Source organism: Delphinapterus leucas, chromosome 20 (genome assembly GCF_059928025.1).
Source record: "Delphinapterus leucas isolate spDelLeu-1000000601 "Yukka" chromosome 20, BTC_Dleu_Yukka2, whole genome shotgun sequence".
Lineage (NCBI taxonomy): Eukaryota > Metazoa > Chordata > Mammalia > Artiodactyla > Monodontidae > Delphinapterus > Delphinapterus leucas.
In genome coordinates, this window is record NC_143148.1 from 11,740,075 (window position 1) to 11,759,878 (window position 19,804).

The window sequence follows — 19,804 nt, forward strand, 5'->3', positions numbered from 1 at the left end:
GAAGGCAGCATCTCCCGAAGGTCTAATGTCCCCAGCACGTCTATTCAAGGGACATTTGCTCAGTCTGTGAGTATTCAACAGACTCATGCACCCCTACTATAGGGCTGGTTGTGTTCCACGGGGCATACCGTGAGCAACACCTCTCCCTCTATATCCTGCTCATCTTTCAGAGCTCAGCTTCAGTTTAGTCTTCTCCAGAACACCTTCGCTGTCCCTGCCCCTGAGGCACCCTGGCCTCGCTGCCTGGGCCCCTCATTACTTAGCTCTGGGGGCTAAGTGTCCCCAGCCAGCTGTGAAGCTTCTCTTTCAAACGAGGCCCTCAGCTCCTCCAGGGCAGCACGGGGGCTGATGCTCTGCCCACCGCCCCAGGCCCAGCAGCATCATCTCTGGGAAGGAGAGGGCAGTGCAGACAGGAAGGAAGGGGCAGATGGAACTAGAAGAGAACATGGCAAGCTGAGGCGGCCAGGGCCGAGGAACAGACGGAGGGGCCACCAGCCTGCCCTGCCTCACCCCACGGCCCCTGTGGCCCTGCTCACTGGTGTCCGTGGTCTCGTACTGGCTGTCCCGCTGCAGCTCAAAGATGTCTACTTCCACGCGGGCCTTGGCTGGGACCTCGATGATCCCGTTGATCTGCTCCCGGGCCAGGGCCAGGGCCAGACGTTCACCGCGGCCACACACTGTCTGGTCGTCCAGGATGGCAGCTGAGGGGACACAGGAGTTGGGGACCATACTCCTGGGTCCTGAGGGAGGAAGGGCTGGGCTCCTGGACTCCTTGGCTCTGAGGGAGGCTGGAGGTGGGGGTCAGATCAGACTCCCTGATCTGAGGTTGGAGAGAGCCGGGATCTGGACTCCTAGGTCCGGGGGAGGAAGGAGCCGGGGCCAGCGGGGGCGCCGTGGGGCCTCACCCATGCGCAGCGATGAGAGCACCTGGCAGCTGGGGCTGGCAAAGGCGGCAATCAGCAGCAGCAGCAGCTCAGCCGGCATCTTCCTCCTTCCTCATGGGGACGCAGCTGCCGCGGCCCCCACTCGCCACCTGCAGGGAGACCCCCAGCCCACGGGGAGACTGCTGATACGGGGGCCTCTAAGCCCCTCTGGGGACTGCTGGATGGGGTGGTGACCACAGAGCCTGGGACACTGTTGCTGAGCTCTGAAGGGCCCTGCCCTCATTAGAGCTGACAAGACTGGAGGCATCGCTGTAGGGGGAGCTGAGAATCAGAGGAGCGCTAGCAGGGAGAAGCCCACAGCACGCAGGCACTGAGTGGGAGAAACACTGCTAGAGCCACCAAAATGGGAGGCAGGCATGAAAAGGATCTCAGGTAAGAGCGAATTCCAGGAACCATCTCCACCCCAGGAGGAGACCAGGAAGTGCCACCTCCCCACCCAATTCCGCCCCTGTCTCTGGGCAGGCAGCTGTTACTAGGCAACAGAAACCGGCTGGAGAGGATGCAGTGGTTGCTAGGCAACCCCATTCCAGGCCTCACTTGCCACCTTCCTGACGTCCCTGGTTCCCACAATCCCACAGGGAGAGAGGCCTGGACATCCGGGGTCTGGAGGGGAGAGTATCGAGGAGTTAGGAAACTTGGGAAGAGAAAGACACATGGAGGCACACAGATGGAGTCAGATGGTCAGACCCAAGGCACCTAAGGGACTAAAAAAGAAAAAAGGAAAAAAGAAGGGTAAAGAGAGGGAAGGGGGGAAGCAGAGAGACAGAAAGAGGAAGAGAGGCCAGAGGTGGGAGGGATACCAAGAGACTCAGGAAAGGAGAAAGGGAAAATAGGCCAAAATATAAGGGAACAGAAAGCTGATATGAAGACAAGAGAATGGGGATAGCAACGGAGAGAAACAGAGGAGAGTTACAGGAAGATGAGGACAGGACTAGGAAAGAGAAAGAGGGAAGAGATAGGAAGACAGTGAGACACGGAGATGGAGAGACAAAGGGCAGGGCAGGGAGAGGAAGAGAGCAGGCAGGCAGAAGAGAGGGAAGTCAAGACACAGGAGGGACACAGAATAGAACAGGAAGACAGAATGGAGAGGACACAAACCCACCGGAGATGCCACCAGAGACCTGGATGGGAAGACTGAGTAAGGCAAGGGGTGCACTGCCTGCAGAAGCGGGTGCCAAACTGTGCCCCCGCACCCTGCACCAGGGAGCTGAAGACTAGGGGCAGACAGTGAGTCTCTGCTCCCCACAACTGCTCCAGGTGCCCTGGGCTTCCGCAGGGTGACCACTGGGCAGGGATGAGTTTGGCCAGATGCATGGTGCCCCCTGGCCAAGGGCTATGCCCCGAAGGGAAGGGACACTTGGGTTTCCATGGGAGGGGGTTACTGAGAGGCCTAGAATGCTGTGAGGTGAGCCTGGGGGGACTCCCCACACCCCACTCATGCCCACAGAAGGAGGGCTCAAGGTGGTGAGATGGTAGAATGAAACTTGCTAATGGAGACAGAGGCACAATGCAAAGTTCAGATCATCCCTTGAAGCCAGAAAACCTAGGCCAGGGCCACAAGAGACCCCGCCCTCAGTCCCTGCTCTGCCACCGACTCCCAGGTGACCTCGAGCAGATCCCTCTCTCTCTCTCGGGACCTCTGGGAAAGACAGGCTGGGGATGGGAGGGCCTGCTGGACAGCCTGGGGCCTGTGGACTGTAATCGGCATCTAAGGTGAAGGCCTGTCAAGGGTGGAGGAGCAAGGGAAGCAGGGAGAAGCTGGAAGGAGAATTCACAGGGGGAGGGATGTGGAGGGCGGGGCTAGGAGAGAGGCTGGAGTGAGGGGGTCATCCTGAGACACCAGGGGCTTCTGGGGGCAAATCAGGGAGCAGAGACTAGAGGATAGATAGAAAGACCGAGAATGAGACAGGAGCCAGAAGGGCAGGGACCCACAGGTGGCAGACACGGGTGGAAACCGAAAGACACAGTCCAGGGACAGGGCTGGGGGCAGCAGATGGACACTGAGGTACAGGAAGGCACAGACAGAAAAACAGACAGACCAAAAGTAAGTAACTAGGGCTAAATGAGAGAGAAGGACACACACACATCACCTACAATTGAGACACCAAAGGGGACAGAGACAAGACAGAGAGCGTGAGAGAGGAGGGGCAGGGAATCAGGCCCGAGTCTCATAGGCCCAGGTACTTAGGCAAAGCCAGATAAAGATGGAAACACAGCAGCTGAGTGAGCGGAAAGGGCGCTGCCAGGGTAGGAAGACAGACCAGTGGGCAAGTGAGAGATATCACAAAGGGGAGAGGGCAAATGAGGTGAGGCAAAACAACTAACAGGTACAGGAACCGTGGGGAGAAGAGAAATTGCAAAACTCTGAAAAGAAGGAGGGCTAGTCGGAAAGAGACAGAGAGAAAAGGTATGTGAGCCACACAGTTTCTCTAGAGAAGAGGAAGGGGCAAGTGGGACAGACACAAGATAGAGAGACAGACTCCCAAACAAGGAGAGACGAGAAGTGAGAGTCAGGGAGGGAAACTGAGGGAGGAAGAGTGAGTGACCTGGAGGGGCACAGGCAGGAGACAGGACAAGCAGCCACCTAAGGGGGGCAGGTCCACACAGAGGTGCATCACTCAGAGCACCTTGGAAGGGGCGGTCATTCCCAGAGCCTGCAAGCCCCAAAGGGAGGGAAGGAATGGGAACCAAAGGCCTGGCAGGGGAATGGAGAAGTGGGAAGAGAGAATGGGGGTGGGGGGGAGATCACCACAGAAAAGACAAAGTGGACCATGGAGGGGGGCAGTTGCTAAAGGAGTGAGGGATGGAGGAGACAGGACGAGGAGTGGATCCGGGGAAGAAAGCAGAAAAGTAAGAGGAGGAAGACAGCCTCCGAGCGCAGAGTTAGAGAGGCAGACGGGAGCAGAGGCACAGGCAAAGCAAACAGGGGACAGAGGGCAGTGGAGAGAGGGCTAGACCGGGCATGGGATCCTCCCAAAAGAGAGAGAGGAGAGACAGGGGAGTTTTGAGAGACAGAGGGAGGAGAGGGAGACGGAGACAGAGATCAGCAGAGACACACCGAGAAAGGGCTGGGCTAGCAGTAAGGAGAAACAAGTTGGACAGAGCCAGAGCGAGGCCCAAGAGACACATGAAATGGAGATTCCAAAATGGAAAGACATTTCCAGGAGATAGAGACCGGCTGGGATGGGACGCATGGCAGGCAGAGAGGATGAGGCTCAGAGGAAAGAAGAGAGACTGAAGCAGAGTGAGAGAGCAGAGCCGGTCACCGCGGGGCCGAGGCTGGAGCAAGCAGGGGCGGAGACCAGCCAGGAGTCCCGGAGAGGGAGTGAGACCGCAAGTAAGAGCCAGCCAGCCCCTCAGGAGCCCAGCAGCTGGGGGCTGGGAGGCAAGATGAGCTCTGTACCCAGAAGAAGGGGTGAGGAAAGGCCAAGGGGAAGGAAGGCTGGGAGATGGAGGGCGCAGGGCAGGCCCTTGGTGGGGGAGGGTATCTGCCGTTCCGGGGAGCAGGGTAATGCGGGGCCCCCCACCAGGCCGCAGTGAGCCCAGCCTTCCAGGACCCAGGCCCGGCCCCAGCCCAACCCCCATCCTGCAGACACTCACGGATCCTGGTGGGACAGAGGGCTGGGCTCCCTCGAGGCCGGAGGAACGACAAGGAGGAGATGCTCTGACGCTGGGCGGTGTGGCTGGGGCGGGGGGAGAGGGCAGTCCACAGGGCCCCCTCCCCCACCTCCGGCAGTGGCCCCCAACTAACCCAAAATGGGGGTGCTCCCGGGGCGCAGCGAGGAAGGACAGGTGGAAGAGGAGAGGGCGGGCCGGGGAGGGGAGGAAGGGGAAAGGAGAAAATGGAGGAGGGAAGGGGAGAGAGGAGAGGGGGAAGGAGCAAATGGAGGGGAAGGAGGGAGGAAGGTGAAAACGAAAGGGAGGGGGCACAGGCAGAGCCGGGGGAGGGGGAAGCCGGCCCAGGCAAGGGCCCCCGCCCCCTCCCCTAGCCAGGCCGGCCTGGGGGGGCCACGGGGGGCGAGGACTGGGTGGAGACAAGGAAGCTGGCCATCGGGAGAAGTGGGGGAGGGGAGGGCTTGGTTGGGGGGAGGGGGCCACCCCTTCCCCCCTCCCCCCTGGAGCGCCGGCCCTGCCCTGGAAGAGGCTAGGGCCTGTGGACCTCAAGCCCTCAGCCCCCACGGGAAAGCATGCTGGGGGCGGGGAGAGGCAGAGGAGTGGAGGACCTGGGGAGGACGGAGTGCTGGGAGACCCAAAGAGTGATGAGAGGGCCGGAGAGGTGGAGAGATAGGGAGGAGGGAGAGGAGGAGGGAGGGGAGGATGGAGAGAAGCAGGTGGAAGAGGGAGAAGGAGGAGGGGGGGTGTCCCGGGGGCACCCAGCGCAGGGCCTCAGCAGGAGGGCCTGGCCATGGACCCCTGGTTCCCTGTGAGAAGCAGCCGCCGGCTCCGGGTCCCCAGCTGGGCCTGCCTTCCTGCTGCTGGTTGCCACCGCAGCCACGGCCACCACCACTTCTCCTTCTCCCCTCCGAGGCCGCCGCCTGCCTGCCCGCCTGCCGCCCGCGCTGGGTCCTGGAGCGCAGGGGGGCGGGGGGGAGAGAGATGAGGGAGGGAGGGAAGGAGAGAGGGAGGGAGGGAGATGGGGAGGAGGGTGGGCAGGAGGGAGGCAGGCAGTCAGAGAGAGAGAGAGAGAGACGGAGCGATGGGAGTCAGGGGAGGGGGAGCCCGTATTGGTCCGAGCTGGGGGGCCCCCGGAGAGGAGAATGCTGATGAGGGGAAGGCGCTGCATTGGACAGAGGGCCCACCCGCCGCCACCTCCTCCACCACACCATGCCACCGCCCTGCCCAGGCAGCCCTTGGGCACAGGAGTCTACAGAGACACAGCTGAGAGGCAGGGAGACCTGGGGAGAAGGCCATGAAGCTGGGGGACAGGGCTACAGAGATGAAGAAGAATGCAGAGAAACAGCAAGACAGCCATCAAGAGCCACAGAGGTGGACCAAGGTCCGCAAACCCCACAAGGACAAGGACAGGGAAAAGCCCAGAGCAAAGAAAGGGTCACCTAGACCAGGGAGCAGACCACAGAGACAAGCTAAGGACCTCGGAGACAAGGGCAGCTCGTGGACTCAGAGAGCCCCCCATGAAGATGGGGACAGGGGGCAGCTCATGGACTCAGAGAGCCCCCAGGAAGATGGAGAGAGGCCCACAGGAACAGAAAGCACTCCTCAGGCATGGGGAGTGGTCCATGGTGACAGGAGAAGACCATGGACAGGAGGAGAGGACCACAGACATTGGAACAAGGATGCATATTACAGAGACAAGGAGGAGGGCCAAGAAAAGTGGGAGAGGGTCACGGAAATGGAGGGAGGCCCACAGACACCAGAAAACCCACAAAGGCAGAATGTGGACACAAAAGACCCACTGAGGCAGGAGCAGCCGGCCCATGGAGAAAAGGGAGAAGCCCCCAGAAATAGAAATAGCCCCCATGGAGGTGAAGGGATGGGTGGTGAGTATGAGAATTCTCCATCATGCAGAAAGAAATCCTGGGGACCTGAGTGGGTGGGGAGAAGATTCACCCAAGCATAGTCAGTGGGAAAGGGCAGGGAGCTGGAGGGCAGAGCCCGCAGAAGTGGAAGACTCCCCCCCTCTTGGAGAGAGCTGAGCAGGGCAGGGGGATGGAAGAGAGAAGCAGAGATACAGATCTTGGAGTGGGGGTGGGTGGTGCATGGCTGGGTGGGGGGTGAAATTTGGGGGGAAGGAACATGACAGTTGGCGCTGAAGGCTGAGTCCATGACTCACCACCACCCCCAATGCTCGTGATGGGGAGGAGACACTGAGACACTCACGTGCAGCCCCCAGCACACGTGACCGCATGCCTCGCGCGCATACACTCTGCACGTGGCAACTCTCACATCGGCCTGGCATGGGAGGCCCCCTGCATCCCCCACATGCTTCTGACATATACATCTGACCCTGAAGGCCCACCGACTTTACATATACCTCCTCGCCCTACTTAAGGGGCCCCCAACACCCACCCTCAGCTCCAGCTCGCTCTGAAAGCGCAGACTCGCCCTGGCCTCTAGGCCTTTGCTTATGCAGGGACCCCAGCATAGAATGCCTATCTTAGATTGAACCTGTCCCAGAAGTCCTAGTCCTGTGCCACCATCTCCAAAAAAACTGACGCAGGCCTCAGCTTACTCGTGTATCATCTGAAGTGAAGGGACCTAGTCAATCCAGATAAATTGGGAAATACAAGCAGAAGGTCGCAGCAGAAAGGGGCCTGATAAATCAAGCCTGACCCTTCCATTTTCAAGTGGACAGGAGTGAGACTCTGCCCCAGGGCATGGAGTCTGTCAAAGGCTGGGTCTAGCTTCCAGGTTATCTGGTTCCTGCCCCTGGTGATTTCATCCTGAGGGCAAATCCAGATTACTAGCTTTAGAGCTCACTGGTTACCACCAACTTCTTTCCTTTACTTCTTGCATTCATCCATTTAGCATGCCACTCTGGACGTCCCACCTGTCAGGCAGTAGAGCCTGGGAGCCAAGAGTATAGACCTTGGAGTCAACTCCTGGGTTACAATCCTGGCTCTGTCTCTTCCTAATGATGGACAAGTTATTTAATTTCTCTGAGCCTCAGTTTCTTTGCAAAGTGAGAGCAATAGTTCCTCCCTCCCAGGGTTATTGAGAGGATTAAACTGGATGATGCATGGAAAGCACTGAGCATAATAGCAAGTCATAACACACTCAAGACACATTAGCTATTATTACTAGGCTCCTTGAGATCCTAAAAAAAATAACTCTTGGGCTTCCCTGGTGGCGCAGTGGTTGAGAGTCTGCCTGCTGATGCAGGGGACATGGGTTCGTGCCCCGATCCGGAAAGATCCCACATGCCGCGAAGCGGCTGGGCCCGTGAGCCCTGGCCGCTGAGCCTGTGTGTCCGGAGCCTGTGCTCTGCAACAGGAGAGGCCACCAAAAAAAAAAAAAAAAAAAAACTCTTACATAGATTAAAAAAAATTTTTTTTAATTAAAAAAATCTTACTGAAGTATAGTTGATTTACGTGTTAATCTCTGCTGTACAGCAAAGTGACTCAGTTATACATATGTATACATTCTTTTTTTATATTCTTTTCCATTATGGTTTATCACAGGATATTGAGTATAGTTCCCTGTGCTCTATGGTAGCACTTCGTTGTTGTTTTGCACTTTGTTGTTTAATCCATCATACATATAATAGTTTTCATCTGCTAATCCCAAACTCTCAATCCTTCCCTCCCCCACCTCACCTCCTTGGCAACCACAAGTCTGTTGTCTATACCAGTGAGTCTGTTTGTTTCGTAGGTATCTTCATTTGTGTCATATTTTAGATTCCACATATAAGTGATATCATATGGTATTTGGCTTTCTCTTTCTGACTTACTTCACGTAGTACGATAATCTCAAGGTCCATCCGTGTTGCTGCACATGGCATTATTTCATTCTTCTTTATGGCTGAGTACTATTCCATTGTACATATGTACCACATCTTCTTTATTCATTCATCTATTGATGGACATTTAGGTTGTTTCCATGTCTTGGTTACTGTACATAGTGTTGCTATGAACATAGGGGTGCGTGTATATTTCCAAATTATAGTTTTGTCTGGATATATGCCCAGGAGTGGGATTGCTGGATCATAAAGCAACTCTAGGTTTAGTTTTTTGAGGAACCTCCATACTGTTTTCCATAGTGGCTACACCAATTTACATTCCCACCAACAGTGTAGGAGGGTTCCCTTTTCTCCGCACCCCCTCCAGCACTTAACTCTTACATAGCTTTTACTCTGTGCCTCACAACCACACAAGACAGGGGCTATTATCCTGCAAGTGAGGAAACTGAGGCACAGAGGAGCTGACTTGCCCAAGACAACCGCTAAGAAGTGGCAGGGCCAGGATTCCAATCCAGGCAGCCTGGTTTAATTACATGGGTCTGGAGTTAGAGTTTAATCTAGTAGAAAGTTAGGATACCCAGTTAGAATCCAATCGAAGGATATAGCAAGAGTGGCTGAAGAGTCAGACCTAGGTCTGACTCAGTGTTTGGGGTCCCCTCGGAGCTTTTTGGCCTTAGGAAAGTAAATGACCAATTCCTCTAGACTCAGTTTACTCATCCGAGAAATGGGGGGGGCGGTTAGAACAAGTGAATCTCTTGCAGCTCCTGTCCTTGGGAAGTAGCACTGGAAACATAACAGTGCTGGGGCAACTTGCTCCCAAGGCTCTAAGGGCCAGAAGGGGACATTGAGTAGGAATGGCCAGAGCTCCCTGAACATATAGGTACTCCAGCTTCCCTGAGCTTTGGGGGCATCAGCCTGGAAGGGGGGCACCCTAGAAGAAAGGAGAATATAATCCAGACATTACAGGGTCACTTTCTTCAGGTTCTCACCCTGGTTGTCCTTCAGGTCATCTACCCCCTACATTCCCTGTTTCTTCAAATGAAACTGCCTGAGCTGTCTGAGGACTGGGCACTGTCACACCCACTGGCTCAGCCCTGGGGTTGGGATTGGCCTGAGACCTTAGTGACACTTGGGTAAGGGAGGTGGGGCAGGGACTAGGTTTCCCAATAGGCAGGGATTCAGACCTCTGCCCTTGGCTAAAGGAAGCCTGTGGGTACCATGGCAGGGAGAGAAGGGGCCCTCGAGGTCCCCATTGCAACTTCCTCTGTCCTGTCTGTCCTGGCTCTGAAAGCCTTGATAATAAAGAGACACTGTCCTGGACTTGGTTTCCTTTGAGATTCTCTTGGACCAGGGCCTGGGTTGAGGGGACCTTGGGCAAAAATGATGATCCATCTGGATACTTTCCATCAGTAGTTTACTGGCTAGCTCCTTCCTGTCATTCCTCAGTGACCTCAGAGAGAGGCCCACCCAAGTTCATTCCACACCCTCTGCCTACCTGCTGTATTTTCTTTACAACACTGTCACTGGCTGTCTACATTTATTTTTGTACCTGGTATTTTCTACCCTCACTAAAATGTAAACTCCACGAGGGCACAGACTTTTCTTGTTCCTTCTCTATCCCTACAAAGATTAACCTTGACCTGGCATATCGTAGCCGGTTATTAAATAATCACGAATAGAAAACAAAACAAATGAAACTGCCCATCCCCGATTTTATGTTTTCTCCTCCATTTCCCATTTCCTCCCTTATGCTTCAGGTTTTCATTGTTCCCTCAGATTCCTTCTCTCCTTGTTTTTCCTCCGACATTTCTTCTCCCCCTCCCTCAAGAGTCCCTCGGTTTTTCTTCCCTTCCTTCTTGCTGCCTTTATTCCTCTTTTTTAAAAAATTAATTAACTTATTTTTGGCTATGTTGGTTTTTTTGTTGTCGTTGCCGCTCCCGGGCTTTCTCTAGTTGCAGCGAGCGGGGGCTACTCTCCGTTGCGGTGCCCGGGCTTCTCATTGCAGTGGCTTCCCTTGTTGTAGAGCACAGGCTCTAGGCGCCCGGGCTTCAGTAGTTGTGGCTCACGGGCTTCAGCAGTGGTGGCTCACGGGCTCTAGAGCGCAGGCTCGGTAGTTGTGGCGCATGGGTTTAGTTGCTCGGCGGCAATGTGGGACGTTCCCCGTCCAGGCCTCGTACCTGTGTCCCCTGCATTGGCCGGCAGATTCTTAACCACTGCGCCACCAGGGAAGTCCCTATTCCCTTCTTTCTAATGAAGTGAGTCTGGAGCCTTGATTTCCCCTTTTTCTCTCCCTGCAATTGGTACTATAGTTTCCCGTCTCCCCTTCGCGCTGACGGTGCTTCACTCTCCCCTTTCTTTCCTCTGGGATTCCTGCGCCTCGAGTCCCCCGCCTCCGCCCTCCGAGCGTCGGGTGCCTCAATTTCCCCCACTTTACCCCTCGACCCCGAGGCACCTCCCGACCGGCAACCCCAACATGGCGCCCGAAGCAGCGGTCCGCCGTCTGACGTCACCGCGCTGTCCTCCCCTCTAGAGCCTTCAAACGGAATCGCTGAGGAAGTGGAGGAGGAACATCCTTCAGGGGGCGTAAGGGGGCGGGCACTATCAACCCGGGGGCCGGCCGGTGAGAGAACGTCGCTGGAGGATTGGTTGGGCGCTGCGGGGGATCCAAACGTCACATATTATTGGCCCAGGGCTCGGAGACGTGAGCGTCGATTGGCAGAACGGCAGGGGCCAGACGGGCGATGATTGGGCTCATTCGCCATCGGCGCGGCGGCCGACGAGGAAGGTGGGAGGGGCGTTCCTGAGGGTGATTGGGGGCGAGAGCGAGGCTGCGGAGCAGGCGAGAGGAGACGGCGGGAGCTAGAGAGGGCGTAGCGCTAGGGTGGCCGCGCGAGGGGAGCTGCTGCCCGGGCCCGGGCCCGGGGGGTGCGAGACGGCTGAGGCGGGTAAGTGCGGGCGGGCGTGTGAAGGGCCGGCCGGGCTCCCCACCCTCCCCCCGCTGTCTCCACTCGTCACCTCGCCTGCGCACTGAGGGCCGGAGGGGGGCGCGCGCCGGGAGATGAGGGCGGAGCGGTACCAACGGCCCGCGGGGCGCGCAGGAAGCTGGGCGGGGGCCGGGCCGGGGTGGCGGGTGGGAAAGGGGCCAGAGTCCTGGGAAGGGCGAGGAGGGACGGGGCTTGGGCTGGGGGCTGGCAGGGACCTGGGTGGTAAGGGAGGCGTTAGAGCTGCCCCCGGGAGGGTCTCCAAGGCTCCTGGGAGTACGCGGCAAAGGGCTGGGCGCTGGGACAGTCCAGGACCGAAGGAGGGTGGACGGTTAGAGGGCAGTAGGGTGCCCAGGGAGGGGTTTAGGCCGTGAGAACAGAGGTGGTTAAGTTACCGTAAAGAGAAACTCTAGTTATTCCTGGAGAGTTAGGCCAATGAGAGGGGTCTTGGTGTGAAAAGATATCAGGAAATGGATGTGCCTAGAGGGGAGATTTAGAGCTGAGGGAGAGGTCCCGGCGTGAAGAATGGGGTTACATTAATGTGAAGAGTTAAACCGCTGTGGGGGGGGCGCGTTGGGTACCCTTGGAATGGGTTGAGAGGGATCTCTGTGCAAAGAAGGGTTATGTTTTATGTTATGTTATGTGAAACTGGCGTCTGGGTATCCCTAGAATAACTTGAAGAGGAATGGTCTTTCTGAAAAGTACTAGGAATTAGGTCAAGGTGAAGAGTAGGAATTGGGGATCCCTGGAGGGGGTTAGGGTGGTGAGAGAGATCTGTGTGTTAAGCTGGGGAGGTCTGGGTAGCCACAGGGTAGTAGGATGGTCAGAGGGCCCTGGGTGTGAGGAAGAGGGGTCTGGCTATCTTATCAGGGTTAGGGTGGTGGTTGGAGGGGTTTTGCCTAAGAGGGGGTTTCACGGTATTCTTAATGAGATTTGGACAGTGGGAGGGGTATGTGGGAAAGGAGTTTAAGCCATTATGAAGTATAGTCTGTACATCCTTGGATTGTAATAGGGTATGTGTGGGATCTTTTTGTGGAAAAGAGGAATTTTGATATGAAGAGGGGGTCTGAGCATCCCTGGAATGGGTTAGGGTGGGGTTGGGTCTTTTTGCAAATAAGAGGGGTTTAGGTTGATACGAAGAATGGTATCTGGGCATCCCTAGAATGGGTTGGGGCGGGGAGGAAAGGGGTCTTTTTGCAAAGAAGAAAAGGTTAGGCTAATAATGTGAGGTGGGGGGAGTCTGTCCCAAGAATGGGTTAGGGTGGGAGGGGTCTTTTTTGCAAAGAAGAATATGTGAAGAGAGGTTCTGGGAATCGCTGAATGGTCTAGGGTGGTTGTCTATAAAGAAGGAGGGTTTAAATCAGTATGAAGAGGGGGTCTGGGTACCCCAGAGAGAATTGTAGATGATGTCTCAGTGCACAGAAGAGGTAGGTGATTAATGTGAAGGGTGTCTGGGTGCCCTGGAAACATGAGTTAGGGTGGTGGGAAGGGTCTGAATGTGAAGAAAGGATTAGGCTTTTGTGAAGATGGGTTTGGGTGTCCTGGATAGGCCCTTAGGGTTGTGGGAGAGGGCCTTGATTTGTAGAGGGAGTTAAATAATTTGAAGAGGGGGATCTGGGGATCACGGGGAAGTGGTTAAGGTTTGGAAAAGGTCTGCGTGTGGAGATGGGTTAGGCCAATGTGAGAAAAGTTTATTGATGTGAGGACCTGGGCACCAAAGGGAGAAAGTTAGCGGGTGACAAGCTGTGTACAAAGGAGGAGGGTTGCACCATGAGAGGGTGCCGAAAGTGGCAGGGCCCTGGGGCAGTTTGAGTGGTCAGGGTGTAAAAAGAGATAGAGAACCTGGGGGTGGGAGCAGAGGAGGAGTGAAGCTCTGAACAGTGGGTGGTTTGGGCCTGTGTGAGGACTCTCCCCGGCAGTTGGGGGTAGGGATGGGGTAGTATGTTGGTAAGAAGAGTCAGTGGAAGGAAATCTGACTGGAGAGGGTCCTGTGTGATGGGTTGGGGCTTTGGGCCAGCTGTGAGGCATGAGAATGAGAGATTGGACAGGTTGCAAGGATCTGGTAGGTGGAGTTTAATGCTAGTTGATGCAGAGGTGAGATTTGGGCAGATTCACTGGGAACGGACTGCGGGGAAGGCTTTGTGCTTGGTGCTCTTGTGTGTTCAGGAGAGGAAGGATTGTTAGGGAGTGGAAATATGGAAGCAAGAAGTTAGGTGGGGAAATTGATCTAGGATTTTGGTAGGGAAATGATAAAGGAAAAGAATTTTCCCTGGGAAGGACTGAGGAAGCAGTGGCTTAGATACAATTTGTCCCCACTTCTCCCAGCCCAGGGTCTTGCCGCCGTCATGACTGAGGAGTCAGAGGAAACAGTCCTATACATTGAGCACCGCTATGTCTGCTCTGAGTGCAACCAGCTGTATGGATCCCTGGAGGAGGTGCTCATGCATCAGAACTCCCACGTGCCCCAGCAGCACTTTGAGCTGGTGGGTGTGGCCGACCCTGGAGTCACTGTGGCCACAGAGGCAGCTTCTGGCACGGGCCTCTATCAGACCCTAGTGCAGGAGAGCCAGTACCAGTGCCTGGAGTGTGGGCAGCTGCTGATGTCGCCCAGCCAGCTTCTGGAACACCAGGAGCTGCACCTGAAGATGGTGGCGCCCCAGGAGGCAGCGCCAGCTGAGCCACCACCCAAGGCGCCCCCCCTGAGCGCCAGTACCATCCACTATGAGTGTGTGGATTGCAAGGCTCTCTTCGCCAGCCAGGAGCTCTGGCTGAACCACCGGCAGACGCACCTCAGGGCCACTCCCACCAAGCCTCCGGCTCCAGTTGTCCTGGGGTCCCCAGTTGTCCTGGGGTCCCCCGTGGGCCAGGCCCGCGTGGCTGTGGAGCACTCATACCGCAAGGCGGAAGAGGGTGGGGAAGGGGCAGCTGTCCCCTCTGCCGCTGCCACCACCGAAGTGGTGACTGAGGTGGAGCTGCTCCTCTACAAGTGTTCTGAGTGCTCGCAGCTCTTCCAGCTGCCAGGCGACTTCCTGGAGCATCAGGCCACCCACTTCCCGGCTCCCGCCCCAGAGTCTGAGGAGCCTGCCTTGCAGCAGGAGACTCTGACCCCATCACCTGCAGAGGTGCCTGTGTCTCAGCCTGACCCCCTGCCATCCTCTGACCACAGTTATGAGCTGCGCAACGGTGAAGCCATTGGACGCGATCGCCGGGGGCGCAGGGCACGGAGGAACAACAGTGGAGAGCCAGGCGGGGCAGCCACCCAGGAGCTCTTCTGCTCAGCCTGTGACCAGCTCTTTCTCTCACCTCACCAGCTGCAGCAGCACCTGCGGAGTCACCGGGAGGGTGTCTTTAAGTGCCCCCTGTGCAGTCGTGTCTTCCCCAGCCCTTCCAGTCTGGACCAGCACCTCGGAGACCACAGCAGCGAGTCTCATTTCCTGTGTGTGGACTGTGGCCTGGCCTTTGGTACAGAGGCCCTCCTCCTGGCCCACCGGCGAGCCCACACCCCAAATCCTCTGCATTCGTGTCCATGTGGAAAGACCTTTGTCAACCTCACCAAGTTCCTTTATCACCGGCGTACCCATGGGGTTGGGGGTGTCCCTCTGCCCACAACACCAGTCCCACCGGAGGAGCCTGTCATTGGCGTCCCTGAGCCAGCCCCAGCAGAGACTGGAGAGCCAGAGGCCCCGGAGCCCCCCGCTGCTGAGGAGAGCCCAGCAGGGCCTGCTGCCCCAGGCACCTACCGCTGCCTCCTGTGCAGCCGTGAATTCGGCAAGGCGTTGCAACTGACACGGCACCAGCGTTTTGTGCACCGGCTGGAACGGCGCCATAAGTGTAGCATCTGCGGCAAGATGTTCAAGAAGAAGTCTCACGTGCGTAACCACCTGCGCACACACACAGGTGAACGGCCCTTCCCCTGCCCAGACTGCTCCAAGCCCTTCAACTCACCCGCCAACCTGGCCCGCCACCGGCTCACACACACAGGGGAGCGGCCCTACCGGTGTGGGGACTGCGGCAAGGCTTTCACACAGAGCTCCACCCTGAGGCAGCACCGCCTGGTGCATGCCCAGCACTTCCCCTACCGCTGCCAGGAGTGCGGAGTGCGTTTTCACCGCCCCTACCGCCTGCTCATGCACCGCTACCACCACACGGGCGAGTACCCCTACAAGTGTCGCGAGTGCCCCCGCTCCTTCTTGCTGCGACGGCTGCTGGAGGTTCACCAGCTTGTGGCCCATGCCGGGCGCCAGCCCCACCGCTGCTCGTCCTGTGGTGCTGCCTTCCCTTCCTCGCTGCGGCTGCATGAGCACCGCTGTGCAGCTGCCGCTGCCCAGGCCCCGCGGCGCTTCGAGTGTGGCACCTGTGGCAAGAAAGTGGGCTCAGCTGCTCGGCTGCAGGCCCACGAGGCAGCCCACGCAGCTGCTGGGCCTGGGGAGGTCCTGGCTAAGGAGCCTCCAGCCCCTCGGGCCCCACGGGCTGCTCGCACACCAGTGGCCTCCCCAACGACCCTTGGAGGCATGGCACCTGCAGCCCCTGCGGCCCCTGCCCGACGCCGTGGCCTGGAGTGCAGCGAGTGCAAGAAGCTGTTCAGCACGGAAACGTCACTGCAGGTACACCGGCGCATCCACACAGGCGAGCGGCCATACCCGTGTCCAGACTGTGGCAAGGCCTTCCGTCAGAGTACCCACCTGAAGGACCACCGCCGCCTGCACACAGGTGAGCGGCCGTTCGCCTGTGAAGTGTGTGGTAAAGCCTTTGCCATCTCCATGCGCCTGGCAGAACATCGCCGCATTCACACGGGTGAGCGGCCCTACTCCTGCCCCGATTGTGGCAAGAGCTACCGCTCCTTCTCCAACCTATGGAAGCACCGCAAGACCCACCAGCAGCAGCATCAGGCAGCTGTGCGGCAGCAGCTGGCAGAGGCAGAGGCTGCGGTCGGCCTGGCTGTGATGGAGACTGCAGTGGAAGCCCTGCCCCTGGTGGAGGCCATTGAGATCTACCCTCTGGCTGAGGCTGAGGGGGTCCAGATCAGTGGCTGACCCTGCCTCATGTCCCTCTTCAGCACCACCATGCCCTCTTGCTGAAGAACTTTCTCTACCATCCCCTTAAGTCTCTGTACATACTGTGCCCCTTTTCCACCCCTCTCAACTGCCATGTAAGTTCTGTAACTGGATTTATTCTTCTGAGGGGGGTGCTCTAGGGTCCTTGACGTGGATAAGGTGCCCCCGCCCACACACACACCTGTTGGCCCCAAGGTGAAATGGTCAATAAAGACTGAGTTGGACATTTATGTGCTTTTGTCTGGCCTGGCCGTGTGGGGTGGTGGAATTTGGGAGCTGTGAGCCCCAGGTTCTTGGGTCTGACTTTTCATGGCTGCATTCCCAGTGCCTAGAACAGGGCCTGGCAAGTAGTGGAGCTCAGTAAACGGAAACTAAGGAGGACCTAGAGTCCATGGGCATGGCTTTCAGGGAGCAGGGACTTCGCTGTGGTAGTAGATGGGGCCAGCATGGTTCTCTTGCCACTAGAGGTCCCCACAGCCCCATAGAAAAGCCTGAAGCTGTTTCTGCTGGTGGCAGGAACATTTAGGAAAATCTTTAGGTTCTCACCACCCCTGTCCCCTTCTCTCTGGCCTGATGTGAGCCGTCTCCTCCAAGGCCATCTGATTTTCTCACTATGCATCCCTGAAGGCGAATGCAGGTCTCGGAAGGGCACGATCTCCGGGGCAGTAGAGGAGGTGGCTTCTGGGACAAGATCCAGCTGTGGGATTGGAGAAGATTCTGAGTAACAGCCTCTGGGGGTAGGAAGCCTCACAAGGGGAGGTGCTCTGACACCCACCTGGAGTTGGCCTCTGGCTCAGCCCACGGATGTTGGTTGTGGGGAGAGGGGTGGTTGGGGTAGCTGACTGATGTTTGAATGCCCAATTTGTCTCAAGTATTTTCCTACATTTCTGGGAATGATCTTCACACTGATCCCGTGAAGAGAACGTTTTGTAGGAAAGGAATCTGAAGTCAAAAGCGGTGAAGTGACTTGCCCAAGGTCATTCAAACCAGATAGGGCAGAGCTTGAATTTCAGTGTAGTTTGATTTGGTTTAATCACCTATACGCATTCCTCTACACTCTTCTGCCTTCTCCATACTTGGGGGAGGGCAGTGGAGAGAGGAGATGGTGAATGTGTGACTGGTGGAAATGCTCGGCTCCTATGCTAGTCTTTTCTCTTAAGAACCACACTCCAAGAAAAATAACCGCCCCCCCAAGGTTACTGTAGTCTTTTTGTTAGAATTCTTATCGGAACCCTAGTAAATGAGAGGTAAAGGGAAGCTGTTTGCATTGAAACGAGGGGAAAGGGAGGCCTGAGAGCTGCCCACTCAGCCTCTCCATTACTCTCGACTCCCTTCAGCAATCCTGTAGCCCTCTGTGGGCACTGGAGTTTATGCTTCTCTTCATTTTTAAAAAGGTAAAGCACTCAGCCTTTTGATATCTCGACAGCTCCTAATGAAGTAGAGCACTTAATATGTTAAGCAGTTGTTTTCGACCAGAGTGTGTTGATCGTGGGCACCATCTTTCAGTAACCTCATACCCTGCAGAAAGGACTCGAGCCATCTTAGCCCAGCATGCCAGAGCCCCTTAATCCACAGGTGAAGATTCATTCTCAGACTGCCTCCTTTCAGGAAGAGCTGAAACATCCAGAAAGTCATATCAAATAAATGCTTAGAACAATTGGAGGATTTATCTTGCAAAACCAGATAAAAATCAGGCTGAATCAAGGGACAGGAATGGAGGAAAAAACCCTGAGGGTCAACCCTGGTTGACCCCAAGATAAAGATGCTTTCAGCAGAGAAGCAGCTGGGTGACAGTGGAGGGGATCACCCTTCCTCTATTGTGGTTCCTTTAAGAGCCTCTAATGAAAACTTTAGACTCCCACCCTGAGAAAAGTTTATGTGTGCAAACATGTTTATGAACAAGCCATTGTTCACCGTCACCCTACTGAAACTTCCGTGGTCCTCAGTTGCACCACTCTCCTAAAAAAGATCGCACTAATCAAACCCTTCTTGGATGCTGGGATTTGCATTGGACAGGCAAAGGTTCTTGAACTTTAATGTGTGTTAGGCAATTTCCCCAGAGATTTGGATCCAGCAAGCATGTCTTGGTGAGACCTAGGCATCTGTGTTTTGAACACACCAATTCGGATGCAGGTGACTTGCAGACCCCACTAAAAATAACCTTGCATTGCTTGGTTTTAGTTGGATGTGGAAGCTGCTTAAGCAGAACTGTCAAGGGGACAGAACAGTGGTCCTCTAGTGACAATATGTTCTTGACGATATGAGGCCCAAGTATGACTGTACGGGGAGACCACGTAGAGCAGTTGAGCACGTTTACGAGGCTACAGGTGGATGCCTAGTTCAGCTCCAGAGTGCTCTCAGGTGTGGCATCTGTGCTTGTCACAGGCTGGCCTGGGTGCCAAAGACCTTTTGGGTCTGTATGGTTCTGACTGCACCCCCTACAGTCAGGGGGCTGGAACAAATGACCTTCCTCGGGGTACTACTCTGAACCTCCAGCCCAACATCCCACTGCCCCATCCCTACTGACTTGGCTTGAGAGTTGGAGAAGTACTTTTTTTTTTTTCTCTCTTGCCAAAACGGTGCAGTACTAATATATTTTCTCTTTCCAAATGATCAAACCCTCTCCTACTTGTTTCCTTTCTCCTGTTCCCCTATCCCTCACTATTGAATTTGCAGAATCCCAGCACCTGTGTGCCAGGCATACGTTAGAGCATGGAACAGTGACAAGAAGACCTGACGGCAGTGAGAAAACACAGTTATTGACACCATTTCAGATTTTCAGCAGTGAGGTCCTGGGGATCAGCCCGTGGTCTGGCCTGTGGAACGGTTGTTCCTGCCAAATGACTTAGTCGAGATGAGCACAAAAATTTGAGTGAACGAGAGACCTAATGTTCTGAAAAAGAAGTCAGGTGTGTATCTTGTACCACCAGACAACTTCAAAGTCAACTCTTTGTAAAGGGTCTTGTTAGTCCTCTGTGGATGGAGGTAGGGAACTACTCACTTGTTTCCTGCATTTCTCATAGTTCTCATTTATTGAAGCCAGCGTGCCGGAGATCTGTCCTAAGCACCTACACCATCTCATTTAATTCTTACAACCCCACAGGCTACATATTGTCTCTGTGTTACAGATGTGGACACAAGTTCACATGTTGAAGGTCATATAAAATGGCAGAACTGAGATTTAAATTCAGGAATTTGAATTCGTTCTAAGTTCCAAGGCTTGTTTTTTTCTTTTCTTTTTTTTTTGGCTGCATTGGGTCTTCATTGCTGTGTGCAGGCTTTCTCTAGTTGCGGAGAGCAGGGGCTACTCTTCGTTGTGGTGCGCGGGCTTCTCATTGTGGTGGCTTCTCTTGCTGCAGAGCATGGGCTCTAGAGCACAGGCTCAGTAGTTGTGGCTCACGGGCTCTA

General features: G+C 55.7%; 2 protein-coding genes across 2 annotated transcripts in view; one reads left to right on the plus strand and one right to left on the minus strand.

Moving 5' to 3' along the window:
* The window catches only part of GRIK5 (glutamate ionotropic receptor kainate type subunit 5), a 51,580-nt gene extending 46,759 nt beyond the window's left edge, over positions 1-4,821 (minus strand). Inside the window, exons 1-3 of the mRNA XM_089902783.1 lie at positions 4,545-4,821; positions 912-1,033; positions 537-788 (exon numbers count right to left, since the gene is read on the minus strand). Coding sequence (XP_089758909.1) covers positions 537-788; positions 912-984 — 325 coding nt within the window. The 5' untranslated portion in view covers positions 985-1,033; positions 4,545-4,821. The remainder of the gene's footprint in view (positions 1-536; positions 789-911; positions 1,034-4,544) is intronic.
* A 6,377-nt stretch (positions 4,822-11,198) lies between these two features.
* ZNF574 (zinc finger protein 574) lies at positions 11,199-16,641 on the plus strand. Its single transcript, XM_022585541.2, has 2 exons — positions 11,199-11,306; positions 13,668-16,641. The coding sequence occupies exon 2, from the start codon at positions 13,688-13,690 to the stop codon at positions 16,373-16,375; it is 2,688 nt and encodes an 895-aa protein (XP_022441249.1). The 5' UTR covers positions 11,199-11,306; positions 13,668-13,687; the 3' UTR covers positions 16,376-16,641.
* The last annotated feature ends 3,163 nt before the right edge of the window (positions 16,642-19,804 follow it).